Here is a 21,837-nt window from a genome sequence, read left to right as displayed (position 1 = left end):
GACAGACTGTTCCCTGTTTGTGAAGGACTGCTAGGAAAGTTTAACATAACTAATTGTCCTGAATCAGTCTTATTAGGTAATGTTCAAATAATGTTATCATTCCAGTGTTTTCAGTGTGGGAGAAAGTACTCAGGGCCTTAGTTACACACTATGAAAGGCAGAAACAAGTTTAATATTCAGAAACCTAAAGTATGTATCAGCAGCAGAATGGAGCCTCTTCCTCCTCCTCTTCCTCACACACTGCTGAGTTTGTCCTGGTGGATCATCAGGGGTGCAAAGCCTCACAGATGATGTGCAGCAGTGGGTCCCTCAGTCTGTCCTCACTCTGGACACTTGCAGTTGTCACACATGGAAATCAAATGTGTGATAAGCTGCAGGATTCAAACACAAGTGTAACTTATAAATACATGTTCATAGTTTTATTACACAATCAGAGAGAAAGAAACAGAGAGAGAGTGCAGGACAGACAGACAGGTGACAGTCTCAGGTGTACACACTGCTACAAAACAGCACAAGAGAAGGAGGATTTAGTGTTTGTGTTATTACGAGTGCTAAACAAGAAGAGTTCCCAGATGGTACAGTGGACACATGTGTGACTCCTGTGATTAAAGCATCTTTTTTTCAGCTTAACGAGTGAACCGTCAGCTCGTTCAAACACACGTTAAAGTCCGTTTGGCTCGACACCACCGAACAGAGGCAGCAATATAACATAGCTAACATTAACAGTGCAGTGAATCCTGCTTGTGCCGTGATATTCAGGACTGCAAACCGAGCAGCATCACTGACTTTCAGCTTGTTGTGTTTGTGGACATATGACTGACTTTAATTATCCATAAAATCATCACATTCTCTGTAAGATTAAGGTCGACTATTGAACAGCGTATATTTTAAAGTAAAGGCTTTAAAACCAAGTTAACGCTGAAAGTACAAACATCACTAATGTCACACAACTTTGCCGACATGTGGCCAACAGTAATGTTTCAATGTTCTTCATTATTAAACATTCGCACATAAATAAGTGGCATCATATTCAGTACTTACTTTTAAAAGTTTACTCTTCGGCTGCCCTGCTTTAGCCATTTGTGGCAAAATTATCCACACCCACCGCCACGCTATGAAGTCTGGGATATATGGGACCAACCGGACCACGCTTGATATTTGGGGAAATCGACGGCGCATTTGGAGTACACTTCGGATTGGGACAGCCGTCGTCGCGTCGCTGTGATGTAATAGGTCTCAAAATGCATACTTGAAGCGTGCGGTGGCTGAATTGGGACACAGCCAATGATTTGAGATGGAATGACTCACCACCTGCACAGGTGAGCTGTGTGACAGCAAAGAGCTGATTGGCTGATGAACAGCTCTACCTCAGCTGCTCCTCTGACAGCAGGTTAACTACTGAGCCATCTGATAAATAATCACTCTCTGAAACCTGATCAGATTATTGTAGAGGTGTCAAACATAAGGCCTGAGGCCAGGATCGGCCTTGCAAAGACTCCAATCTGGCCTGCTGGATGGATCTACAACAGGCGTAAAGTTTTTGTGTTTGTAAAAGTTTCCTGCTGACAAACACAGCTGTGACTCTCACTGTCACAGTAACACACATGAACTCACGTGTGTGTTTTAAACTGGAAACTATTTAAATAAGAAATAGTCATATTTTACAGTGTTTTTAAACAAAATGAGTCATTTCATTAAAATAAAGTTTTTGAAAATCCTCAGAGTGGAAACTGATCAGGCTGAACTTTATTTTGAAGAGTCTATAAATATTGATTAATGATTGATGTTGTCTGTGTCAGATCATGTTCTCCTCCAGCTGCTGTCTGCCTGGACACTAATGACATCATGGGGAGTGAGCTCTGTGATTGGCTGCTCTGTGTTAGAGCTCAGCTGCTGCTGCAGCACTTGCAGTCAGTTCACTCTCACACACTGTGAGGTTCACTCACACACTCACAGTTTGACTGTCAGAGAGCTGCTGATGAAGATGAAGGAGCTGCTCCTCTTTCTCTCCTGTGTCCTCTCTGTCTCTGCTGACGGTGAGTTTGTCTCTGTAAACCAGGGGTCCCCAATCTCAGTCCATGAGGGCCGGTATCCCTGCAGGTTTTTGATCTCACCCTGGGTCAACACACCTGAATCACATGATTAGTTCATTACCAGGCCTCTGGAGAACTTCAGGACATGTTGAGGAGGTCATTTAGTCATTTAAATCAGCTGTGATGGATCAAGGACACATCTAACACCTGCAGGACACCAGCCCTCATGGACTGAGATTGGGGACCCCTGCTGTAAACTGTCAGCAGGTTATTGTTCAGATTATTGATCAGGTCATTGATCAGTGTTTGATATGTTTCAGTTCTTCATGAGGACATTGGCATCGTTGGCTGTTCAGACTCTGATGGAGAGGACATGTATGGACTGGATGGTGAAGAGGTTCGCTACGCAGACTTCAAAAAACAGGAGGATATCAACTCTCTGCCTCCTTTTGCTGATCTTATCACTTGCCCAGGATGTTATGAACAAGCTGTGGCTAATCAACAGGTCTGCAAACAGAACCTGCAGACTCTTCGTAAAATGATGAAGGACTACCCTCTAGAACACGGTGAATGCAAACATTTAACATTTGTCTCGCCTCACCTGTGTTTACTCTGAAGCTGAACTGAGTTCTGTCTGTGGTCATCTTTCTCTAGTTTAACTTCATGATTCTGACCTCAGACTAGTTTCTCTCACACATACAATGATGGCATTATCTGAGTGAATACCTGAACATTTTATTGATGTTTATTAATAAATAAAATTACCTGCTGATGGAAACCAGCTGAAGCTTTGACCGTCCTCTGCCTGATGTGTTTGTGCACAGATGCTCCTTCAGCTGTGATGATCTACACCAGAGATGAGGTGGAGTTTGGAGAGAAGAACACTCTGATCTGTCATGTGACTGGTTTCTATCCTGCTCCTGTCAACGTCTCCTGGACCAAGAACGAGCAGAAGGTCACAGAAAGATCCAGCATCAATGTTCCCTATCCCAACAAAGATGGGACCTTCACCCAGATCTCCAGACTGCAGTTCACCCCACAGCAGGGAGACATCTACAGCTGTACAGTGCAACATCTGGCCCTGACACAACCAGCAACCAAGATCTATGGTGAGAAAACTTTATTTAAACAGAGAACACTGACAGAGATACAGAGGTGAAGCCTGAGCCCAGTGTTCATCAGAGCAGCTGGATCTGATCTGATAGTTTGTCTCCAGATGTGTGTGGTACACTGTTTCTCCTCTTTGTCTCCAGATGTGAAGTTCATGTCTCTCTGTGTGTTTCTGTCTCCAGATGTGCAGGCTTCTGCTCAGTCTGATCCAGGTTTTGGACCTGCGGCGTTCTGTGGAGTGGGTCTGACTGTGGGTCTGCTCGGTGTGGCTGCTGGAACCTTTTTTCTCATCAAAGGAAACGAGTGCAGCTGATTGGCTCACAGTGATGATGTCATCAACATTATATAATGACCTCATAATCAGTGTGACTGTGCAGAGTTCACCTGTAATGAACATCTGATTCCTCTGTCCTGTATGCTTCCTGTTTAGCTGCTTCACCTGCTTTAATTTAATCACCTATATGAGCTGTTTTGCCTGCCATCATGTGTGTCAATAAAGTTTAGTTTAGTTTCATTACCTATGAAATCCAACTATAGCTTCTTTCAGCCACTCTCTCACCACAGCTTCACGTGTTTGATCCAGCAGATTTTACCTGGACTCTCTTCCTGCAACAAAAACATAGAAGATAAAAGTCAAATTAATGTTGCTAAAATCAGTTTTATCTGAACTCAGTCTCAGGTGATCTCAGTGTGTACAGAAACTTCTATAATGAGTCCTTGTTTATAAAACTATGTTTCAGATTTTCATATATCAATAAAAACATCTGAATAATAAACACAAATCTGTGTGAGTGTGTTCTTTGTGTGTCTTTACAAATATTCATGGATCCATGTCACTCTGTGTGATTTGAGTCAGTGTAGAGCTGAGTCAAGAGTGTCTCAGTGGGTTCATGTTTTTAGGTTCTGCTTCCAGTTTATTATCGTGTGACTTCGTTGGTCACAGATGAAATTACTGAATTCCAGCTTTTGAGGAAGATTTCAGCTCAAACAGGCAGACAGTTTAATGAAGGAATCCCTGTGTGTGTGTGTCAGACTTTGAGCTGTAACTCATCCGTGTGTTTAACAGCAGAGATTCACTGACTGTTCATAATACAAAACAAAGATGTAAAACTAAATTTGTGATGGAGACTCTGCTGATTCAGATGGCTGAAAGAAAATCCATCCATCCATCCATCCATCCATCTTCATCCGCTTTATCCGAGGCCGGGTCGCGGGGGCAGCAGCCTAAGCAGAGAAGCCCAGACCTCCCTCTCCCCAGCCACCTCCTCCAGCTTATCCGGGGGAATACCAAGGCGTTCCCAGGCCAGCCGAGAGATATAATCTCTCCAGCGTGTCCTGGGTCTGCCCCGGGGCCTCCTCCCGGTGGGACATGCCCGGAACACCTCACCCAGGAGGCGCCCAGGAGGCATCCTTGTCAGATGCCCGAACCACCTCAACTGGCTCCTTTCGATGCGGAGGAGCAGCGGCTCTACTCTCAGCCCCTCCCGGATGGCCGAACTTCTCACCCTATCTCTAAGGGAGAGGCCAGCCACCCTTCGGAGGAAGCTCATTTCTGCCGCTTGTATCCGCGATCTCGTTCTTTCGGTCACTACCCACAGCTCGTGGCCATAGGTGAGGGTAGGGACGTAGATCGACCGGTAAATTGAGAGCTTCGCTTTTACACTCAGCTCCCTCTTCACCACGACAGACCGGTGCAGCGTCCGCATCACTGCAGCTGCAGCACCAATCCGTCTGTCGATCTCCGGCTCCCTTCTCCCATCACTCGCGAACAAGACCCCGAGATACTTGAACTCCTCCACTTGGGGCAGGAACTCATCCCCGACCCGGAGTGGGCACTCCACCCTTTTCAAGCTGAGAACCATGGCCTCAGATTTGGAGGTGCTGATCCTCATTCCCGCTGCTTCACACTCGGCTGCGAACCGCTCCAGTGCGAGCTGGAGGCCTTCACCTGATGAAGCCAACAGAACCACATCATCCGCAAAAAGCAGAGATGAGATTCTGAGGCCACCGAAGTGAAAGCCCTCCGCCACTTGGCTGCGCCTAGAAATCCTGTCCATAAAAATTATGAACAGAACCGGTGACAAAGGGCAGCCCTGGCGGAGCCCATCACCCACCGGAAATGAGTCCGACTTATTGCCGGCAATGCGAACCAAACTCTTGCAACGGTTGTATAGGGATCGAATGGCCCGTAGCAATGGGCCAGACACCCTGGTTGACACGCCTCTGCAATGTTGCGTGGAGATCAGGGGCAGTACCCCTGGACTGGCAGACCGGGGTGGTGGTCCCCATCTTTAAGAAGGGAGACCGGAGGGTGTGTTCCAACTACAGGGGGATCACACTCCTCAGCCTCCCTGGGAAAGTCTATGCCAGGGTGCTGGAAAGGAGAGTTCGTCCGTTAGTCGAACCTCGGATACAGGAGGAACAATGCGGTTTTCGTCCTGGTCGCGGAACACTGGACCAGCTCTTTATCCTCTCAAGGAAACTTGAGGGTGCATGGGAGTTTGCCCAACCAGTCTACATGTGTTTTGTGGACTTGGAGAAGGCATTCGACCGTGTCCCTCGGGGTGTCCTGTGGGAGGTGTTGCGGGAGTATGGGACAGCCCTACAACATCCAGAGCCTTCAGGAACTTGGGGCGGACCTCATCAACACCAGGGGCTCTGCCACCAAGGAGTTGTTTAACTGCCTCAGTGACCTTGCCCCCGGAAATTGGCGGGTCATTCCCCTCATCTCCAGACTCTGCTTCCTCCTCGGAAGACGTGTCAGTGGGATTAAGGAGGTCCTCGAAGTATTCCTTCCACCGCCTGACAATTTTCTCAGTCGACGTCAGTAGCGCTCCGCCGGCACTATACACAGTGCAGGTAGAGCACCGCTTTCCCCTCCTGAGACGCCTGACGGTTTGCCAGAATCTCTTCGAGGCAGTCCGAAAGTCTTTTTCCATGGCCTCTCCGAACTCCTCCCACACCCGAGTTTTTGCTTCAGCCACTGCCCGAGCCGCATTCCGCTTGGCCTGTCGATACCTGTCGGCTGCCTCCGGAGTCCCACAGGCTAACCAAGCCCGATAGGACTCCTTCTTCAGCTTGGTGGCTCCCTTCACCTCTGGCGTCCACCATTTGGTTCGGGGATTACCACCACGGCAGGCACCAACCACCTTGCGGCCGCAGCTCAATGCAGCAGCTTCGGCGATGGAGACGCTGAACATGGTCCATTCGGACTCAATGTCCCCAGTCTCCCTCGGAATGCTGTTGAAGCTCTGCCGGAGGTGTGAGTTGAAGATCTCGCAGACTGGGGCCTCTGCTAGACGTTCCCAGCACACCCTCACTACGCGTTTAGGTGCACCGGGTCTGTCCAGCGTCCTCCCCCGCCACCTGATCCAACTCACCACCAGGTGGTGATCAGTTGACAGCTCAGCCCCTCTCTTTACCCGAGTGTCCAGAACATATGGTCGCAGGTCTGGTGATACGATTACAAAATCGATCATCGACCTGCGGCCTAGAGCGTCCTGGTGCCACGTGCACTTATGGACACTCTTATGTTCGAACAAGGTGTTCGTTATGGCCAAACTGTGATTTGCACAGAAGTCCAATAACAAAACACCGCTTGGATTCAGATCAGGGAGGCCGTTCCTCCCAATCACGCCCCTCCAGGTCTCGCTGTTGTTACCCACGTGAGCATTGAAGTCTCCCAGCAGGACAACAGAGTCTCCCGGTGGGGCACCTTCCAGCACCCCCCTGAGGGACTCTAAGAAGGCTGGGTACTCTGAAAGAAAATCCATGAATAGTTTACAGAAATGAATCAAAGGAGTTGGCCGTCCGATTGGGGTCTGGAATGTGGGGCCTCCCTGCTGCTGTGGAGTCGGGGCGGTCTGCTTCTCTCCACCCCAGGGAAAAGGGTAACACCACCTGGGTCTGGGTGCAGTTTCCCCCTCCAGGGGCAAGGGTACCTAGACCCGGTTCTTAGAGCACGTTTGGGGAGTGTAATTGTGTATACAGTGTCTCTTTATGTCTGTCTCCACGTTGGGTGAGTGTTGAGTAATTGCATATGAGAGCATGAGGGTGGGAATGGATGTTTGTATCTGTGTGTGCCTGTATGTCTGTGTCTATATGTCAGGTCGGGTATCAGACACCACCTCTCTGGGGACATCTCAGGCCCTCCAAGGTATGGAGGCCCATCTCCCCCCACCACTTCCCCTGCCAGTGGCAGATGCCCTCAGACATCGGTGCGTTGGTGGTTCTTTGTGTCCGGGGATGGGCGTCCAGGTACACACCGGCTCACTCCTGGTGGCTGCTTGTCAGGGCCAGGAGCCTGGGGCTCGCTCGGGCCACTTCGGGGGTGAGGTGCCCTCAGCCTCTCGGCCTGGGGCTCGGTCACTCTGGCACAGCTGGCTGCCGGTGGAACTCACGTTACTTCTACCCCCCGGCTTCTGCTCCACGGCTGCTGAGTGACCCTCATCTGGGGGTCTCCTCAGCTCTTTCTGGGATAGTGGCACGGCTGCCCCTCTGTTGGTCTTCCTTGGTCTCTTGTGTTCTGAGGGCCTCTGGATGTCTGGAGTCTTGATCTCCTCCAAACCTGCTTCATGCCCTGGAGGACGGGGCTGTGCCCCCCCCCCCACACACACACCCTAGCAGATCATTACATGAAGGAACCTTTTAAAAACAAGCGTGCTCATGCTCACAGGTGTACACACGGGTGCTCACACACACAAACTACACCCTTTTTGGCTCCTACCTCAAAGCACACTGTGCGCTGTCGATCTTACGTGCTGCACAATAATGTTTAATATTTAGTATTTACTGTTATATTCCCATATATCATCGTGATGTTGTTTATTCTATTGCTCTCTTTTTCTTGTGTTTTCTCTTTTTTCTTTCTCAACAGGTGATCCAGGTGATTGATATATGTATTTTTTGTCTGCTTATTCTGTTGGTTTTTGTTTTTTGCCCTTTTTCCCCATCCATCTTCTCTGCTGTTTTTCTTTCCCTCTTTCTTTCTCCCCTTTCTTTTCTCCAGTCAAGTCTGTCCCATATTTAACAAGTGAAAATAAAATAAAATAAAATAAACAATAAAAGGTGAATCAAATAGACCATTACGGCAAGGCTGGGATGGTCCATTTAGTAAAGTAAATCCGTTGGGCATCTTTCTTCGCCTTTAGACAATAATTCTGATGGCAAAAGAGCCAAACGGGACAGGCAAAAAAACGAAAAAAAGAAGAAGAAATGAATCAAACATGTTTTAATATCTGACCTTTAATGATTGAAACAACATTTATATTTGTTCTGAAAACTATGAAAACTACAAATAAATCTCTATGATGACATCACAATTCACATTAATTAAAAAACATGCCTTATTTCATGTTTGAGATATATTTTAATCATATCTATGAGATCTGTACCGTCCACAAAGAGGAACAGCAGTGCTCCACGGAAATGTTTAACAATAAGAGTGTTTCTGTCCTTTTATGTCAAAAGAGACACAGGAGAGTGACTGGATTGTTTTATTGATTATTAAATAGGAGGAAATTATGAACCAAGGTTTGTATTATTATTACAGCAGTGCTGACATTAGTGGTTGATTTAATGTGTTGGCAGATAGTTAGATTCCTCCATGAGACCAGCTCTGAGTGTGGAATAAAAACGTAAACAGAAGGTTTTCAGTGCAGCAGAGAGGAAACATGCTGATGATGTCACAGAGTGCTGCAGTCTGCTTTTAAAGCTTTAAAGGACTCTAACACACACACACAGGATGATGAAGAGTGTGAGCTCTTGTCAGAGAGTTCTTCCTGGTAACAGATGATGCTGTGGTCATGTGACCTGTCCTCTGTTTTTAGAGCAGCTCTCAGTCAGACTGAGTCAGTTTGTCAGGAGAACTCAGGAACATGGCTTCATCCTTCCTCTGCCTCAGCCTCCTCTTCATCAGCCTCAGCACAGCAGGTACCATCAATACACTCATTAATACACTGATCAATGCTCTGACCAATGATGTGATCAGTCCACAGTCTGATGTTCTGTGTGGTTCTGTTTGTTCTCAGGTGGATTCATGCATTATTCGGTGGATCGCTGTAACTTTAACTCCTCTGAGCCGCAGGACATCGAGTACATCAGGTCTTACTATTTCAGGAAGGTTGAGTTCACCCGGTTTGACAGCAGTGTGGGGAAGTATGTTGGATACACTGAGTACGGAGTGAAGAACGCAGAGGAATGGAACAAAGATAAGGGAAATCTAGCTGCAATGAACGCTCAGAAGGAGGTGTACTGCCAAAAGAAAATCGATAACCGGTACAATGCCATTCTGCCTAAATCAGGTGAGTGTGCTGGTCTCTGTGACATCATCAGGTGTTCATGTTAACCTCACTCTGAATCATTTATGATGGACTCACAGCTGCAGGTCAGACTGATGATCAATAACTGTAATAAATGACTGATCACAGCTCTGACCGTGAACACTCTAACCTCAGTCTGTGGTACTCCCTGCTGGTGAACCAGGCAAACTGCATCTGTTCATCATAACACACTGATGATATTAATTTGTTTGTTTGTTTTACTTTTTGAGCTGAAAAATCGTCCACATTTGTTTTCTAATATTTTCATATAAATATTTTTAACAGCATGAAGCATCTTTACAGGTTAAAAAAAACCTTTTCGTTCTTTTCTTCTAATTCATTGATTTTAAATCAGATAAAAATTAGAAACACTGATGTTTGTTTAAAGGCCGTCTGCAGGTTATTTATTGTTTCTGATTTTCACAGCTTGTTTAGCAGCTTCACACCTGCACACATTTACAGCTCAGATCTATGAGTCAGTGTAACAGTGGAGCTACTAAATATAATTAAACAATTATAAAGTTGTCATCTTAACACGCACATATAAATGTGACTGCTGTTATTTAATCTGTAAGAGAAGTTGACTCTTGGTGGCACTGTCACTCCCCAATCAGACCAGGAGTAACATGTTTAGCCGCATGTTCTCCTTAAATTGCTGGCTGTCTGAGTGGTGTCCCAGAAATGATGTGAGCTTCATAGATAATTGGCAAACCTTCTGGAGGAAACCTGGTCATGTTAGGAGAGACGGCATCCATCCCACTTTGGATGGAGCAGCTCTCATTTCTAGAAATATGCACAAATTTATTAACCCCCCAAAAATATGACTTTCCAGAGTTGGGACCAGGAAGCAGAGTTGCAGTCTTACATGCCTCTCTGCAGCTTCTCTCCTCCTGCTACCCCCCTAAAACCCCATCTCCATAGACACTGTGTCAGCTCCCAAAAAGACAAAAAAAACAAACTAAAAACCAGCAACAAACAACTTAAACATAAAAAATCACAAAGAAAGAACAATACAGAATCCACATCTGAACCAAAGAGTAAAACAGTGAAATGTGGATTATTAAATATTAGGCCTCTCTCCTCTAAGTCTCTGTTAGTACATGACTTAATAATTGATCAACAAATCGATTTACTCTGCCTTACAGAAACCTGGTTGCAGCCGGATGATTATGTTAGTTTAAATGAATCAACACCCCCGAGTCATTCTAACTACCAGAAACCTCGAAGCACAGGCCGAGGGGGCGGTGTGGCAGCAATGTTTGACACCAGCCTATTAATCAACCAAAGACCCAGACAGACTTTTAATTCATTTGAAAGCCTGATGCTTAGTCTCGTCCACCCCAGCTGTAAAACTCAGAAACCAGTCTTAGTTGTTATCATATATTGTCCACCTGGGCCTTACACAGAGTTTCTCTCTGATTTCTCAGACTTTTTATCTGATTTAGTGCCCAGCTCAGATAAAATAATTATTGTGGGTGATTTTAACATCCATGTAGATGCTAAAAACGACAGCCTCAACACTGCATTTAATCTGTTATTAGACTCAATTGGCTTCTCTCAAAATGTAAAAGAGCCCACCCACCACTTTAATCACACTCTAGATCTTGATTTAACATATGGCATAGAAACTGAACATTTAACAGTGTTTCCTGAAAACCCTCTGCTGTCTGATCATTTCCTGATAACATTTACATTTACAATAATTGATTACACAGCAGTGGAGAGTAGACTTTATCAAAGTAGATGTCTTTCTGAAAGTGCTGTAACTAAGTTTAAGAATATAATCCACCCACTGTTATCATCTTCAATGACCTGTACCAACATAGAGCAGAGCAGCTATCTGAACGCTACTCCAACAGAGGTCGATCATCTTGTTAATAATTTTACCTCCTCACTACGTATGACTCTGGATACTGTAGCTCCTGTGAAAACTAAGGCCTCAAATCAGATGTACCTGACTCCGTGGTATAATTCTCAAACACGTAGCCTAAAGCAGATAACTCGTAAGCTGGAGAGGAAATGGCGTGTCACAAATTTAGAAGATCATCATTTAGCCTGGAGAAATAGTTTGCTGCTTTATAAGAAAGCCCTCCGCAAAGCCAGAACATCTTACTATTCGTCACTGATTGAAGAAAATAAGAACAACCCCAGGTTTCTCTTCAGCACTGTAGCCAGGCTGACAAACAGTCAGAGCTCTACTGAGCCAACCATCCCTTTAACGTTAACTAGTAATGACTTCATGAACTTCTTCACAAATAAAATTCTTATCATTAGAGAAAAAATTACCAATAATCATCCCACAGATGTAATATCATCTACAGCTACTCTTAGTACCATCGATGTTAAGTTAGACTTTTTTTCTCCAATTGATCTTTCTGAGTTAACTTCAATAATTACTTCCTCCAAACCATCAACGTGTCTTTTAGACCCCATTCCTACAAAACTGCTCAAAGAAGTCCTGCCATTAATTAATGCTTCAATCTTAAATATGATCAAGTTTCAGTCAGGTTTCAGAGTTCATCACAGCACAGAAACAGCTTTAGTGAAGGTTACAAATGATCTTCTTATGGCCTCTGACAGTGGACTCATCTCTGTGCTTGTCCTGCCAGACCTTAGTGCAGCGATCGATACTGTCGACCATAATATCCTATTAGAGCAATTAGAGCACACTGTAGGTATTACAGGTACTGCACTGCAGTTGTTTGTATCATATCTATCTAATAGACTCCAAATTGTACATGTAAATGGAGAGTCCTCTTCACCCACTAAGGTCAATTATGGTGTTCCACAGGGTTCAGTGCTGTTTACATTATACATGCTTCCCTTAGGCAGCATCATTAGAAGACACATATTTTCACTGCTATGCAGATGACACCCAGCTCTATCTGTCCATGAAGCCAGGTAACACACACCAATTAGTTAAACTGCAGGAATGTCTTAAAGACATAAAGACCTGGATGGCCGCTAACTTTCTGCTTCTTAATTCAGATCAAACTGAGGTTATTGTACTCGGCCCTGAAAATCTTAGAAATCTAACCAGATTCTTACTCTGGATGGCATTACCTTGGCCTCCAGTAACACTGTGAGGAACCTTGGAGTCATTTTTGACCAGGACATGCACATGTTGTGCCTTAACAATGTGGTGTATGCTGTACAGTGCAGCGAGGAATGCCCAGACCTCTACATCAGAGAGACCAAACAGCCACTTCACAAGCGCATGGCACAACATAGAAGAGCCACCTCCACGGGACAAGACTCAGCTGTCCATCTGCATCTTAAGGATAAAGGTCACTCTTTCGAGGATGCCAACGTTCACATTTTGGACAGAGAGGACAGATGGTTTGAAAGAGGAGTGAAAGAAGCCATTTACGTCCACTATGAGCGACCATCTTTGAACAGAGGCGGTGGTTTACGACACCAATTGTCTGCCATCTATAATCCAGTTTTGAGATCCCTTCCCATACGCCTTAACGCCCACTCACATTCTGGGCCATCTGACCTCAGGAAATCACATGATAGGGTGGGGCCAGCTCACCCAAAACCCTGGCTGATTGGGACCCACGCCCACTTTCACACCTTGGCTCATGTGATTAGGTAGAGGATCATCAGGGGGTCCTTTGTCCCTCTTTAGGGTGAAAACTCCCACTGGGTTTAAATCTGGGACTCTCCACCATTTGACCCTTAGAACTGAAGAAGCTTCTTGGATGAGAGGTGAAACGTCTTCAAGCAACTTAAAGAAGTCCAGACGCTTTTCTTTCCAAGCTCCTTAGACTATCTCTAAAGTTAGAAATATCCTGTCTCAGAGTGACGCTGAAAAACTAGTTCATGCATTTATTACTTCCAGGCTGGTCTATTGCAATTCATTATTATCAGGATGTCCTAAAAACTCACTGAAAAGCCTTCAGCTAATCCAAAATGCTGCAGCTTGCTGACAGGGTCTAGAAAGCGAGAGCAGATTTCTCCTGTTTTGGCTTCCCTTCATTGGCTTCCTGTTAAATCCAGAATTGAATTCAAAATCCTGCTCCTCACATACAAGATCTTAAATAATCAGGCCCCATCTTATCTTAATGACCTTGTGGTACCATATCACCCTATTAGAGCACTTCGCTCTCACACTGCAGGCTTACTTGTTGTTCCTAGAGTATTTAAAAGTAGAATGGGAGGCAGAGCCTTCAGTTTTCAGGCCCCTCTTCTGTGAAACCAGCTTCCAGTTTGGATTCGGGAGACAGACACTATCTCTACTTTCAAGATTAGGCTTCAAACTTTCCTCTTTGCTAAAGCATATAGTTAGGGCTGGACCAGGTGACCCTGAATCCTCCGTTAGTTATGCTGCAATAGACGTAGGCTGCCGGGGATTCCCATGATGCATTGAGTTTTTCCTTTCTCACTCAGTACGTGTTAATAGACCTCTCTGCATTGAATCATACCTGTTATTAATCTCTGTCTCTCTTCCACAGCATGTCTTTATCCTGTCTTCCTTCTCTCACCCCAACCAATCACAGCAGATGGCCCCGCCCCTCCCTGAGCCTGGTTCTGCCGGAGGTTTCTTCCTGTTAAAAGGGAGTTTTTCCTTCCCACTATCGCCAAAGTGCTTGCTCATAGGGGGCCATATGATTGTTGATGTTGTTGAAGCGCCTTGAGGTGACTTTTGTTGTGATTTGGCGCTATATAAATAAAACTGAATTGAATTGAACTGAATGTTATGGACTGCAGTCAGCTCTCAGCAGCAGCAGCTCAGAGAAACATGAGGAGAACCAGCTCAGACCTCCTGTGGAGGGGAAGCTGTCTGATAGTGGGAAGTCATCCAGTGTGTTCTGCTTTGGGGTTATAGATGGTTAGATCTACAATGAGATGGTGTGACCTCAGAGAAGAAAACGTGAGAGGTTTTCTCCGTCAGGCTGTGGCTCTCATCTTACCCATCTGTGTGTGACTGGTTACAAATATGATCAGTTAAACAGGCAGCCCTGCAGGCTCTGGATGGTACAGTCTGATCAGAGTGACCCTTGGCCTCGCCCACCACCACGATCACCATCTCCTCCACCCTTGTTGTTCAGCCTACAGCTGAGCCTACATCACTAGTTGTTCATGCCTACACCCAAGCGTAATGAAACAGCAACCAATGTAAAACATTCATTAATCAGCTGCTGTGAGAGTTTAGCTGTAAAAAACAAACAACACAAACACAGTGTTAAAAAGAAATAATTGTATCTAACAATAATAAATCATTTGTACTCCATCGTTTCTGCTCAGGAATTAAACAGTTGGATGAGCAGAAATTCAAACTGGGACCAGCTGTGGATTCAATCCTTTAGCTTGATTGTGATATTAAACTGAGTGAAAGCAGGCTGGGTTCATTTATGTGTGGATGTGTTAGTTTCTCATCTAGTCTCCATATGTCGGATTTTAGTTTTAAACCAGCACAGCAGCTGATCTGCAGGAGCAACAGTTCACTGATGGTTCAAACTGGTTTCACTCTGAGTCAGCACTTTGCTGGATATTAATAAAAACTGATGCTTATCCAGGTTCAAGTCTGGTACATTTTCAGCACATACAGCTCTGCATGTCTTACTTTATAATAATGATGTTTACAGCCTGCTGATGTTTCTCATCACAGCTGATTCATCATCTGATGTCAGACTGGTTACATGTGACTCTACGGTTGACAGTAACTTTATTAATACACATGAATACAATCATCCCTGAAATTTCATCCCTGACATTAACAATAACAGAAACTCCTACTGTCTTCCAGCTAAGCCCTACGTCAAACTTCACTCCACGATGCCTCTCTCCAGTCACCATCCTGCCATGTTAGTCTGCAGTGTCTACGACTTCTTTCCCAGTGAGATCAAAGTGAGCTGGCAGAGAGACGGACAGGAAGTCACCTCTGATGTCACTTCCACTGAGGAGATGGCGGACGGTGATTGGTACTACCAGACCCACTCCCACCTGGAGTACACACCCAGGTGAGCATCATTATCCATGGAAACATACTTTTAATATGAAGTCTAGACTACAGTTTAAAGTCCAGATCTGAGAGTTGCTGATGTTTGTGTTGAAGGTCTGGAGAGAAGATCTCCTGTGTGGTGGAGCACGCCAGCCTGGAGAAACCTCTGATCACTGACTGGGGTAAATACCTGTCTGTCTGTACACACCTGTGCATACCTGAATGTACACCTGTGTGACTCACCTGTGTGTCCTCAGACCCGTCCATGCCTGAGTCAGAGAGGAACAAGCTCGCCATCGGAGCCTCAGGACTGATCCTGGGTGTGATCTTATCTCTGGCTGGATTCATCTACTACAAGAGGAAGGCCCGAGGTCAGAGCAGAACTCTCACTCACAGACCAGTTTATAGCTGAAACCAGTTTAGACCAGAATGGAACCATTTTAGACCAGTCCAAATCTCAAACCACATTATATGAGTCTAAAACTGGTTTGTAAGTAAGTAAGTAAGTAAGTAAGTAAGTAAGTAAGTAAAGTTTATTTATATAGCACCTTTCACAGACATATGTCACAAAGTGCTTTACAAGGTAAAAACATAATACAGTCATAAAATACACCATGAAAACCCTGGTGTAATTAAAAGCTTTTTGAAATAAACGTAGAAATAGGGGAAGTACATTCCCCAATCTGGGTGCAACAGCTTGGAGAGATCGGTCCCCTCGGGTTTTAAAATGAGTGTGGGGGACCACTAAAAGGTTTTGGTTTGCTGACCTCAGGTTACGAGTGGAGGTATGTGTATGAATCAGATCAGCAATGTAGGGGGCGGGGGAGGACCTGAATCTGATTGGTAGCCAGTGCAGCGACTTCAAAACAGGGGTCATATGAGCACCTTTGTTCGAGTGGGTCAGTAGCCTCGCTGCTGAGTTTTGAACAACCTGTAGGCGGGCTAGCCCTTTCATGTTTAGACAAGTAAACAGGCTGTTACAGTAGCCAAGTCTTGCAGAGATAAAAGCACGTATTATCATCTCGAGTTCACTTGTTGACACAATGGATCTAAGTTTAGAAATGTTCCTCAAGTGAAAAAAGCAGGTTCTTACTGTCTGATTTAAATGTCCCTCCAAAGAAAAAGCTTCATCAAAAATGACACCCAAGTTTCTAAGGTTATGTTTCTGTGAGGAAGCTAAGTCACCCAGTCACCGTTTAATATCAGGTATTGCACTGCCTGGAGCAATAATCAAAGTTTCTGTTTTGGCTGGGTTTAGCTGTAAGCAGTTATTGTTTAACCATTGTTTAATGTTGGTTAAACAGTCAATCAGATTGGAGAGCTTATGAGCTTCAGCAGGCTTAAAAGAATAATATAGCTGAATATCGTCAGCAAAAAGATGATAAGATACTTCAGGAAACTGCTGTATTATCTGACTTAAAAGAAGGATCTAGTTTATGTCAGTATTTTTTATATATTGATGTTTCAGGCAGGTTTAGACCAGTACTGTTTATTTCAGACAATTGTTAGTTACACTAATGTTTCAAACCCAGGTTTTTACTGTTTTTGTTTTTTTTAGAGGACTGTCAGACCTTGTCCGAGCTCTTAAACATGAAACTTTACTGAATCATTGGCACTAATCTGTTAAAACCAATCTCCATGATGTGTTTTCAGAGTTTGTTTGTGACTCGTCTCTTCTTATTTCTCCAGGACGTATCCTGGTTCCCACTAACTGAGCGTGGATCCTGGTCCTGGTTCTGTTTGATGTTATAAAAGCAGCTGCTTCCTGTGTTCAGCAGACTGATGATGATGATGATGATCTCTGTCTGGACTCTGAACCTGATCCAGGACCATCTCACTGTTGTTGGTGATTGTTGTTATTTCACTGGGGTGGTTTTGGATCAGGTCTAATGTAAACTCTGCTGTTTGATGCTTTATGTGCACCTCTGCTGTTTAATCCATGTAATGTAATCCCTGTAATCCACGTCTCTGAATGATTTGGGTGTTTCAGCTCATCTGATTACCATAGATCACAATTTTTTACTCGAGGTCACTGTTCCAAAATAAATGACTCAAACTCTCAGCTGTCTGTTTATCTGCATCTTTTTAATGTCACACTGAAGAGTTATTGAGATTGGGAAGATGCTTCCACACACCCTCACACTAAGCATTTTCCCAAAGGGCCACATCAGTAACTGTGACTGTTGGAGACGGGGTCATCAACAGGCTGAACTTCATTATTCAAGGGATGCAAAAATCAATCTGCCAAAGATCATTTGATCTCAGGCAGATCACTTCTTTTCAACAGATCAAATGTGGAAACATGATTTTCATCCCCACTTTATTAATTAAAACTAAGAACTCACTGTTTTGGCATAGAAGATCTTAAATAACTAGAGAAAAGGGTTAGGGGAAATCAAGTTTGGGAGCTCGGTCCCCAAAGGGGGCCGGGCTCCGGTGCACAGACCATACCTGCACTCATCTCAGGTGTCCAGGACCCGCCCAGCATGACTCAGGGGAGTTTTAAAATGAAGTCCCGTGGATGGGGTTAGAGAGGTGAGGGGAGAAGGGATAAGGGAGGATGATGGGAGGTTGGGATTAGGGTCCCAAACAGGTCCATCATAGGGTCCCCTGAGGTTAGGACGTGGGTTACGGCCCCGTCCTCCCTGGGGAGGACCGAGGTATGCGCGGTCCTTCCCTCCTGGGCCCCTCCCTCCCCGGTCCCAAGAAGACCAATCCTGGTCTTGAGGTTGGGGTCGATAGGAAGTGGTCTGCATACGGGAGCGACCCCTCCTCCCGTAGCGGACCTGCTGCCACCCTTCATCAGTCATAATGGAGGGCTGGTAAAGTTTTCAATATTTTTTTGGTTTTTTGTTTTTTTAACTTTTTTTAGTTTTTTTGTATTATTGAAAAATAAACAAATAAAAAATAAAAAAATTAAAATTAAAATAAAAGTCTTACAAACTAAGGTCGCCTTCAAAAAGGTTCAAAAATAAAAATCGTGTGCCGCTGTGGCGACGTTTCGACCACTATTGGTCTTCTTCAGGCCTGGGCACACTAAAACTAAAATAGGTCTGCTGCAAAAAGAGCGACTGTCTCTGTTGAAGGGCAACGAAAGAATGAGCCTGGCCTGCAGGCTTACCCCTTAAGTAAGCTCTGGCTCCGCCCCTACGGCTTCTGAATTTTAAACAAAAAGAAATCACCACAGTCTAAATGAATTAAACAAAACGTTTTTAAATCTTGCCAATAAATTTTTAATGAACTAAAACCACACCATATGAACTGATATGAACTAAATGGTGTTTATATAAAATAAGTTTACTATTTACATAAAAACTTTTTAAACTAAATTATTTATTTATGTATTTATTTATTCAAACTGTGTGTATATATTGTTATAACTTGTAAATTAAAACTTACAAAACTTATATATTAATTTTTAATTTTTAAATTATTTACAATAAAATGTACAAAAATAAAATAATTGGGGATAGGGGAAGGGGATGGGACTAGGGTTAGGAATAGGAATAGGGAAGGGAATTAGGGTAAGGATATAGGACAAGGGTTGGGACGATGGGTTGGGGTTAGGGGGTTAGGAAGTGTGGACTGAGCCTGTCTCCAGCCGGAAACAGGAAAGGCACTGTCCATCCCCCCAACGGGTCGGGGTTAGGGGAAATCAAGTTTGGGAGCTCGGTCCCCGAAGGGGGCCGGGCTCCGGTGCACAGACCATACCTGCACTCATCTCAGGCGTCCAGGACCCGCCCAGCATGACCCAGAGGAGGTTTAAAATGAAGTCCCGTGGATGGGGTTAGAGAGGTGAGGGGAGAGGGGACAAGGAAGGGTGATGGGAGGTTGGGATTAGGGTCCCAAACAGGTCCATCATAGGGTCCCCTGAGGTTAGGGTTGTGAGATAGAACGCAATGAAGGGTTAGGGTTAGGGATTAGGAATGTGAGCTTTCGTTATTCCATATCTACGGTTAAAGTGCACTGGCAAACAGAGGTCCGTAAGTCTCCACCCCATTATTCCTGCATCCCCTGTACTTTATGACTTCTGTTCTCTACCATATCTCTTAGTGGGTCTTTTAATTGACTTTATTTCATTATATATTAGGAACATAAACATATTATATGCTTCTTTTCCCCATTTCATCTAAAAAAGAGAGGGAAACAAAAGGAATCCATTCATTTATATTTTAAATCACACACCATCACCCTTTCCTACAGAAGTTAATCAGCTCACAGTGCTCTTATATACAGTGTAATTGTTAAGTAAGTCATGCCTAGGAGGGAGATAGTGACTAAATGGATTCCACAAGATATATACATTCATATAATATGATTTGTATTTCAACCATACTTATTGTTAATCATCAAATTATTTACAATGATCTTATTGCTGTTTTTAATATCTCTTTCCCCACAGGTAACAAAATTGTCGACCTCCATTTAGAGGTCATGACCTTTAAAACCAAAAATCCTATCATCTAAGGAGATATTATGGTTCAGGTCCTTATGCTAAGGTAAGTTTAATATTTTTTTTTTTTTTTTTTTTTTTTTTGGGGGGAGAAACAAACCAATTTACAAGATCATTGCAATGTTATGTATATAAGTTGACCCCAGAAACATACAGTAAAATTAAATTAGTACTAATCATTTAAACACTCTATCACATCTCTGCAGTATGAATCACTTTATTCTCATACCAAGAAAAAGACATCAGATAGCCTATCAATATCACACTATTATCGCAAATTTAAACCATAAGGAAATCTGCTGTTCAATCTCCCAATCCACAGCTCTTCATGTCTCCTCCTTTGTCCCTCCGTCCATGTTGCACAGGATTGTATCCCCAGGATGCCCAGGGAGTTCAACGGGTATACGTGGAAGTGTTGGACCAAGGGAGTGTGTAATCTGCCTTCCCCAATGCTGTAAAGGTGTTGTTTTAACCTCTCTGCGAGAGTTTGGCCGGTTTCCCCAACATATATCAGAGAACACTGTTTGCAGATAATGCAATACACTATGTTTTTGCTGGTGGGCCTAAATCTTTCCAAGATTGGCGCTCCAGCACCACCGTGTGGGTTAAATAGGTATTGCCTCGGATTTAAAAAATGCTGTTCTAAGCTCCGTTTCCTCCCCTGCCAGTGGCCCCCGAGTTTTGTTCGGACCAGCATCTCTCTCAAATTTTTATTCTTACGATTGATTGTTATCACTATGAATATCTATTAAAAATCCAAATGTAGCTGTTCACACCAGTTAGTAATTATATGTCTCGCTGTATCTTGTGTCCAATGAATATTGTCCCCGACAGTCCTGAAATGATCCTCAGGAAGCGGGTTCAAAACTAAAAATCGTTCAGCCGCAAAGCTGTTAATGAAATTCAGATTTCGTTGTTGTTCCTTTGGGAGTGAAGGCGAAAAGTTTATTAAAGGAAAAAACACATCGGCATTTGGGAAGACAGATTTTGCTTTTTTGTAGAGCATTCTTAGTTGTTTAATAGAGGTTTTCTCTGCATCCTGGTCCCTATTGTTAATTCCTACTGACAAGATTACTAGTTTAATATTTGAATGAATGGGCGTCTTTTCCAAAATCTGGAGAAAATGATAAAACGAGGCTCCCGGATAGCTATCAATTTGAATATTATCATTACTAAAAGCTGGTATGCGGTTCAAGTTAGAGTCTCCGAGGAACCAAATCGGCCGAGTCCCACAGAACGCCCAGTCCACAATCTTCCTACCTTTTCTAGCTTTATGGTAAGTTGGACGGTATCTGTTTATAAGTGGCTGTTTATCTGTGGCTATTTGTCTCTCATTTTCCTCTGTTGCAGGAGCAGTACCCCGGGAGGAACCAGGTGTGGCTGGAGCAGCGGCCAGATGGTAATTTTTGGGCTCAGATGAGGTCTCTGTAACTTGGTGTTCGGCCACACTGTGGTTAACGGACCCCCTCATCATCATGTTAGTTTTGTTTCCCACAACCTTTGTTTGGCCGCTTCCACTCCTTTCGCCTTTAGGATTTAAATCCAAGTTTTGAGTCCCCCCAGGGAGTGCTCCTGCATTATCAGCCAAGGTTCGGGTGACCGAAGAATAGGTCTTGTTAAAAGGCCGTAACTCGTCACTGCAGGTCTGAATTTCTGGACTGGCCTGTAATACGGACACATTAGAAAGCACATTTTTAGTATGATGGAACGAATGAGATTTGGTTACCGTAGATTGACTTCCCTGTCTCTCAGGTCTAACATGTATTTCACTCTTATTTATTCTATTAGGTTTTCTCCAGGTTGTTTTGGGCTGAACAAAATCGTCATCTACCTGGGAGGCCGGTGGTCCGACCTCTGCCTGCCCTAGTCTCTTCTCCTCCCTTAAACCCAGTACTGGGCGAGAAGTGGAGGGGGGACAAAGAGGATCGCGAGGCGGACGCGGCGGTACAAGAAGCCCATTAACTGTCGGGTCTG

General features: G+C 44.4%; 2 protein-coding genes across 2 annotated transcripts; both read left to right on the top strand.

The window, feature by feature from the left end:
- The first annotated feature begins 1,969 nt into the window (after window positions 1–1,969).
- LOC100702234 (H-2 class II histocompatibility antigen, A-U alpha chain) lies at window positions 1,970–3,925 on the top strand. Its single transcript, XM_005464706.2, has 4 exons — window positions 1,970–2,036; window positions 2,354–2,599; window positions 2,858–3,142; window positions 3,326–3,925. The coding sequence occupies exons 1-4, from the start codon at window positions 1,979–1,981 to the stop codon at window positions 3,454–3,456; spliced, it is 720 nt and encodes a 239-aa protein (XP_005464763.1). The 5' UTR covers window positions 1,970–1,978; the 3' UTR covers window positions 3,457–3,925.
- Window positions 3,926–8,913: 4,988 nt separating this feature from the next.
- On the top strand, window positions 8,914–17,472 carry LOC100701969 (H-2 class II histocompatibility antigen, E-S beta chain). Its single transcript, XM_003459253.5, has 6 exons — window positions 8,914–9,074; window positions 9,173–9,445; window positions 15,216–15,429; window positions 15,525–15,592; window positions 15,668–15,781; window positions 17,100–17,472. The coding sequence occupies exons 1-6, from the start codon at window positions 9,020–9,022 to the stop codon at window positions 17,123–17,125; spliced, it is 750 nt and encodes a 249-aa protein (XP_003459301.2). The 5' UTR covers window positions 8,914–9,019; the 3' UTR covers window positions 17,126–17,472.
- The last annotated feature ends 4,365 nt before the right edge of the window (window positions 17,473–21,837 follow it).

The sequence above is a fragment of the Oreochromis niloticus genome, linkage group LG7 (genome assembly GCF_001858045.2).
Source record: "Oreochromis niloticus isolate F11D_XX linkage group LG7, O_niloticus_UMD_NMBU, whole genome shotgun sequence".
Taxonomy (NCBI): Eukaryota; Metazoa; Chordata; class Actinopteri; order Cichliformes; family Cichlidae; genus Oreochromis; species Oreochromis niloticus.
The sequence above is the reverse complement of the archived record's forward strand: the minus strand, read 5'-3'. Positions and strand labels throughout refer to the sequence as shown.

Coding starts and splice junctions, on each gene's coding strand:
- LOC100702234 (XM_005464706.2), top strand. CDS start 1,979: ATGAAGATGAAGGAGCTGCTCCTCTTTCTCTCCTGTGTCCTCTCTGTC. Junction 2,037..2,353: donor CCTCTCTGTCTCTGCTGACG/GTGAGTTTGTCT, acceptor GATATGTTTCAG/TTCTTCATGAGGACATTGGC. Junction 3,143..3,325: donor ACCAGCAACCAAGATCTATG/GTGAGAAAACTT, acceptor TTCTGTCTCCAG/ATGTGCAGGCTTCTGCTCAG.
- LOC100701969 (XM_003459253.5), top strand. CDS start 9,020: ATGGCTTCATCCTTCCTCTGCCTCAGCCTCCTCTTCATCAGCCTCAGC. Junction 9,446..15,215: donor TGCCATTCTGCCTAAATCAG/GTGAGTGTGCTG, acceptor ACTGTCTTCCAG/CTAAGCCCTACGTCAAACTT. Junction 15,593..15,667: donor ACCTCTGATCACTGACTGGG/GTAAATACCTGT, acceptor GTGTGTCCTCAG/ACCCGTCCATGCCTGAGTCA.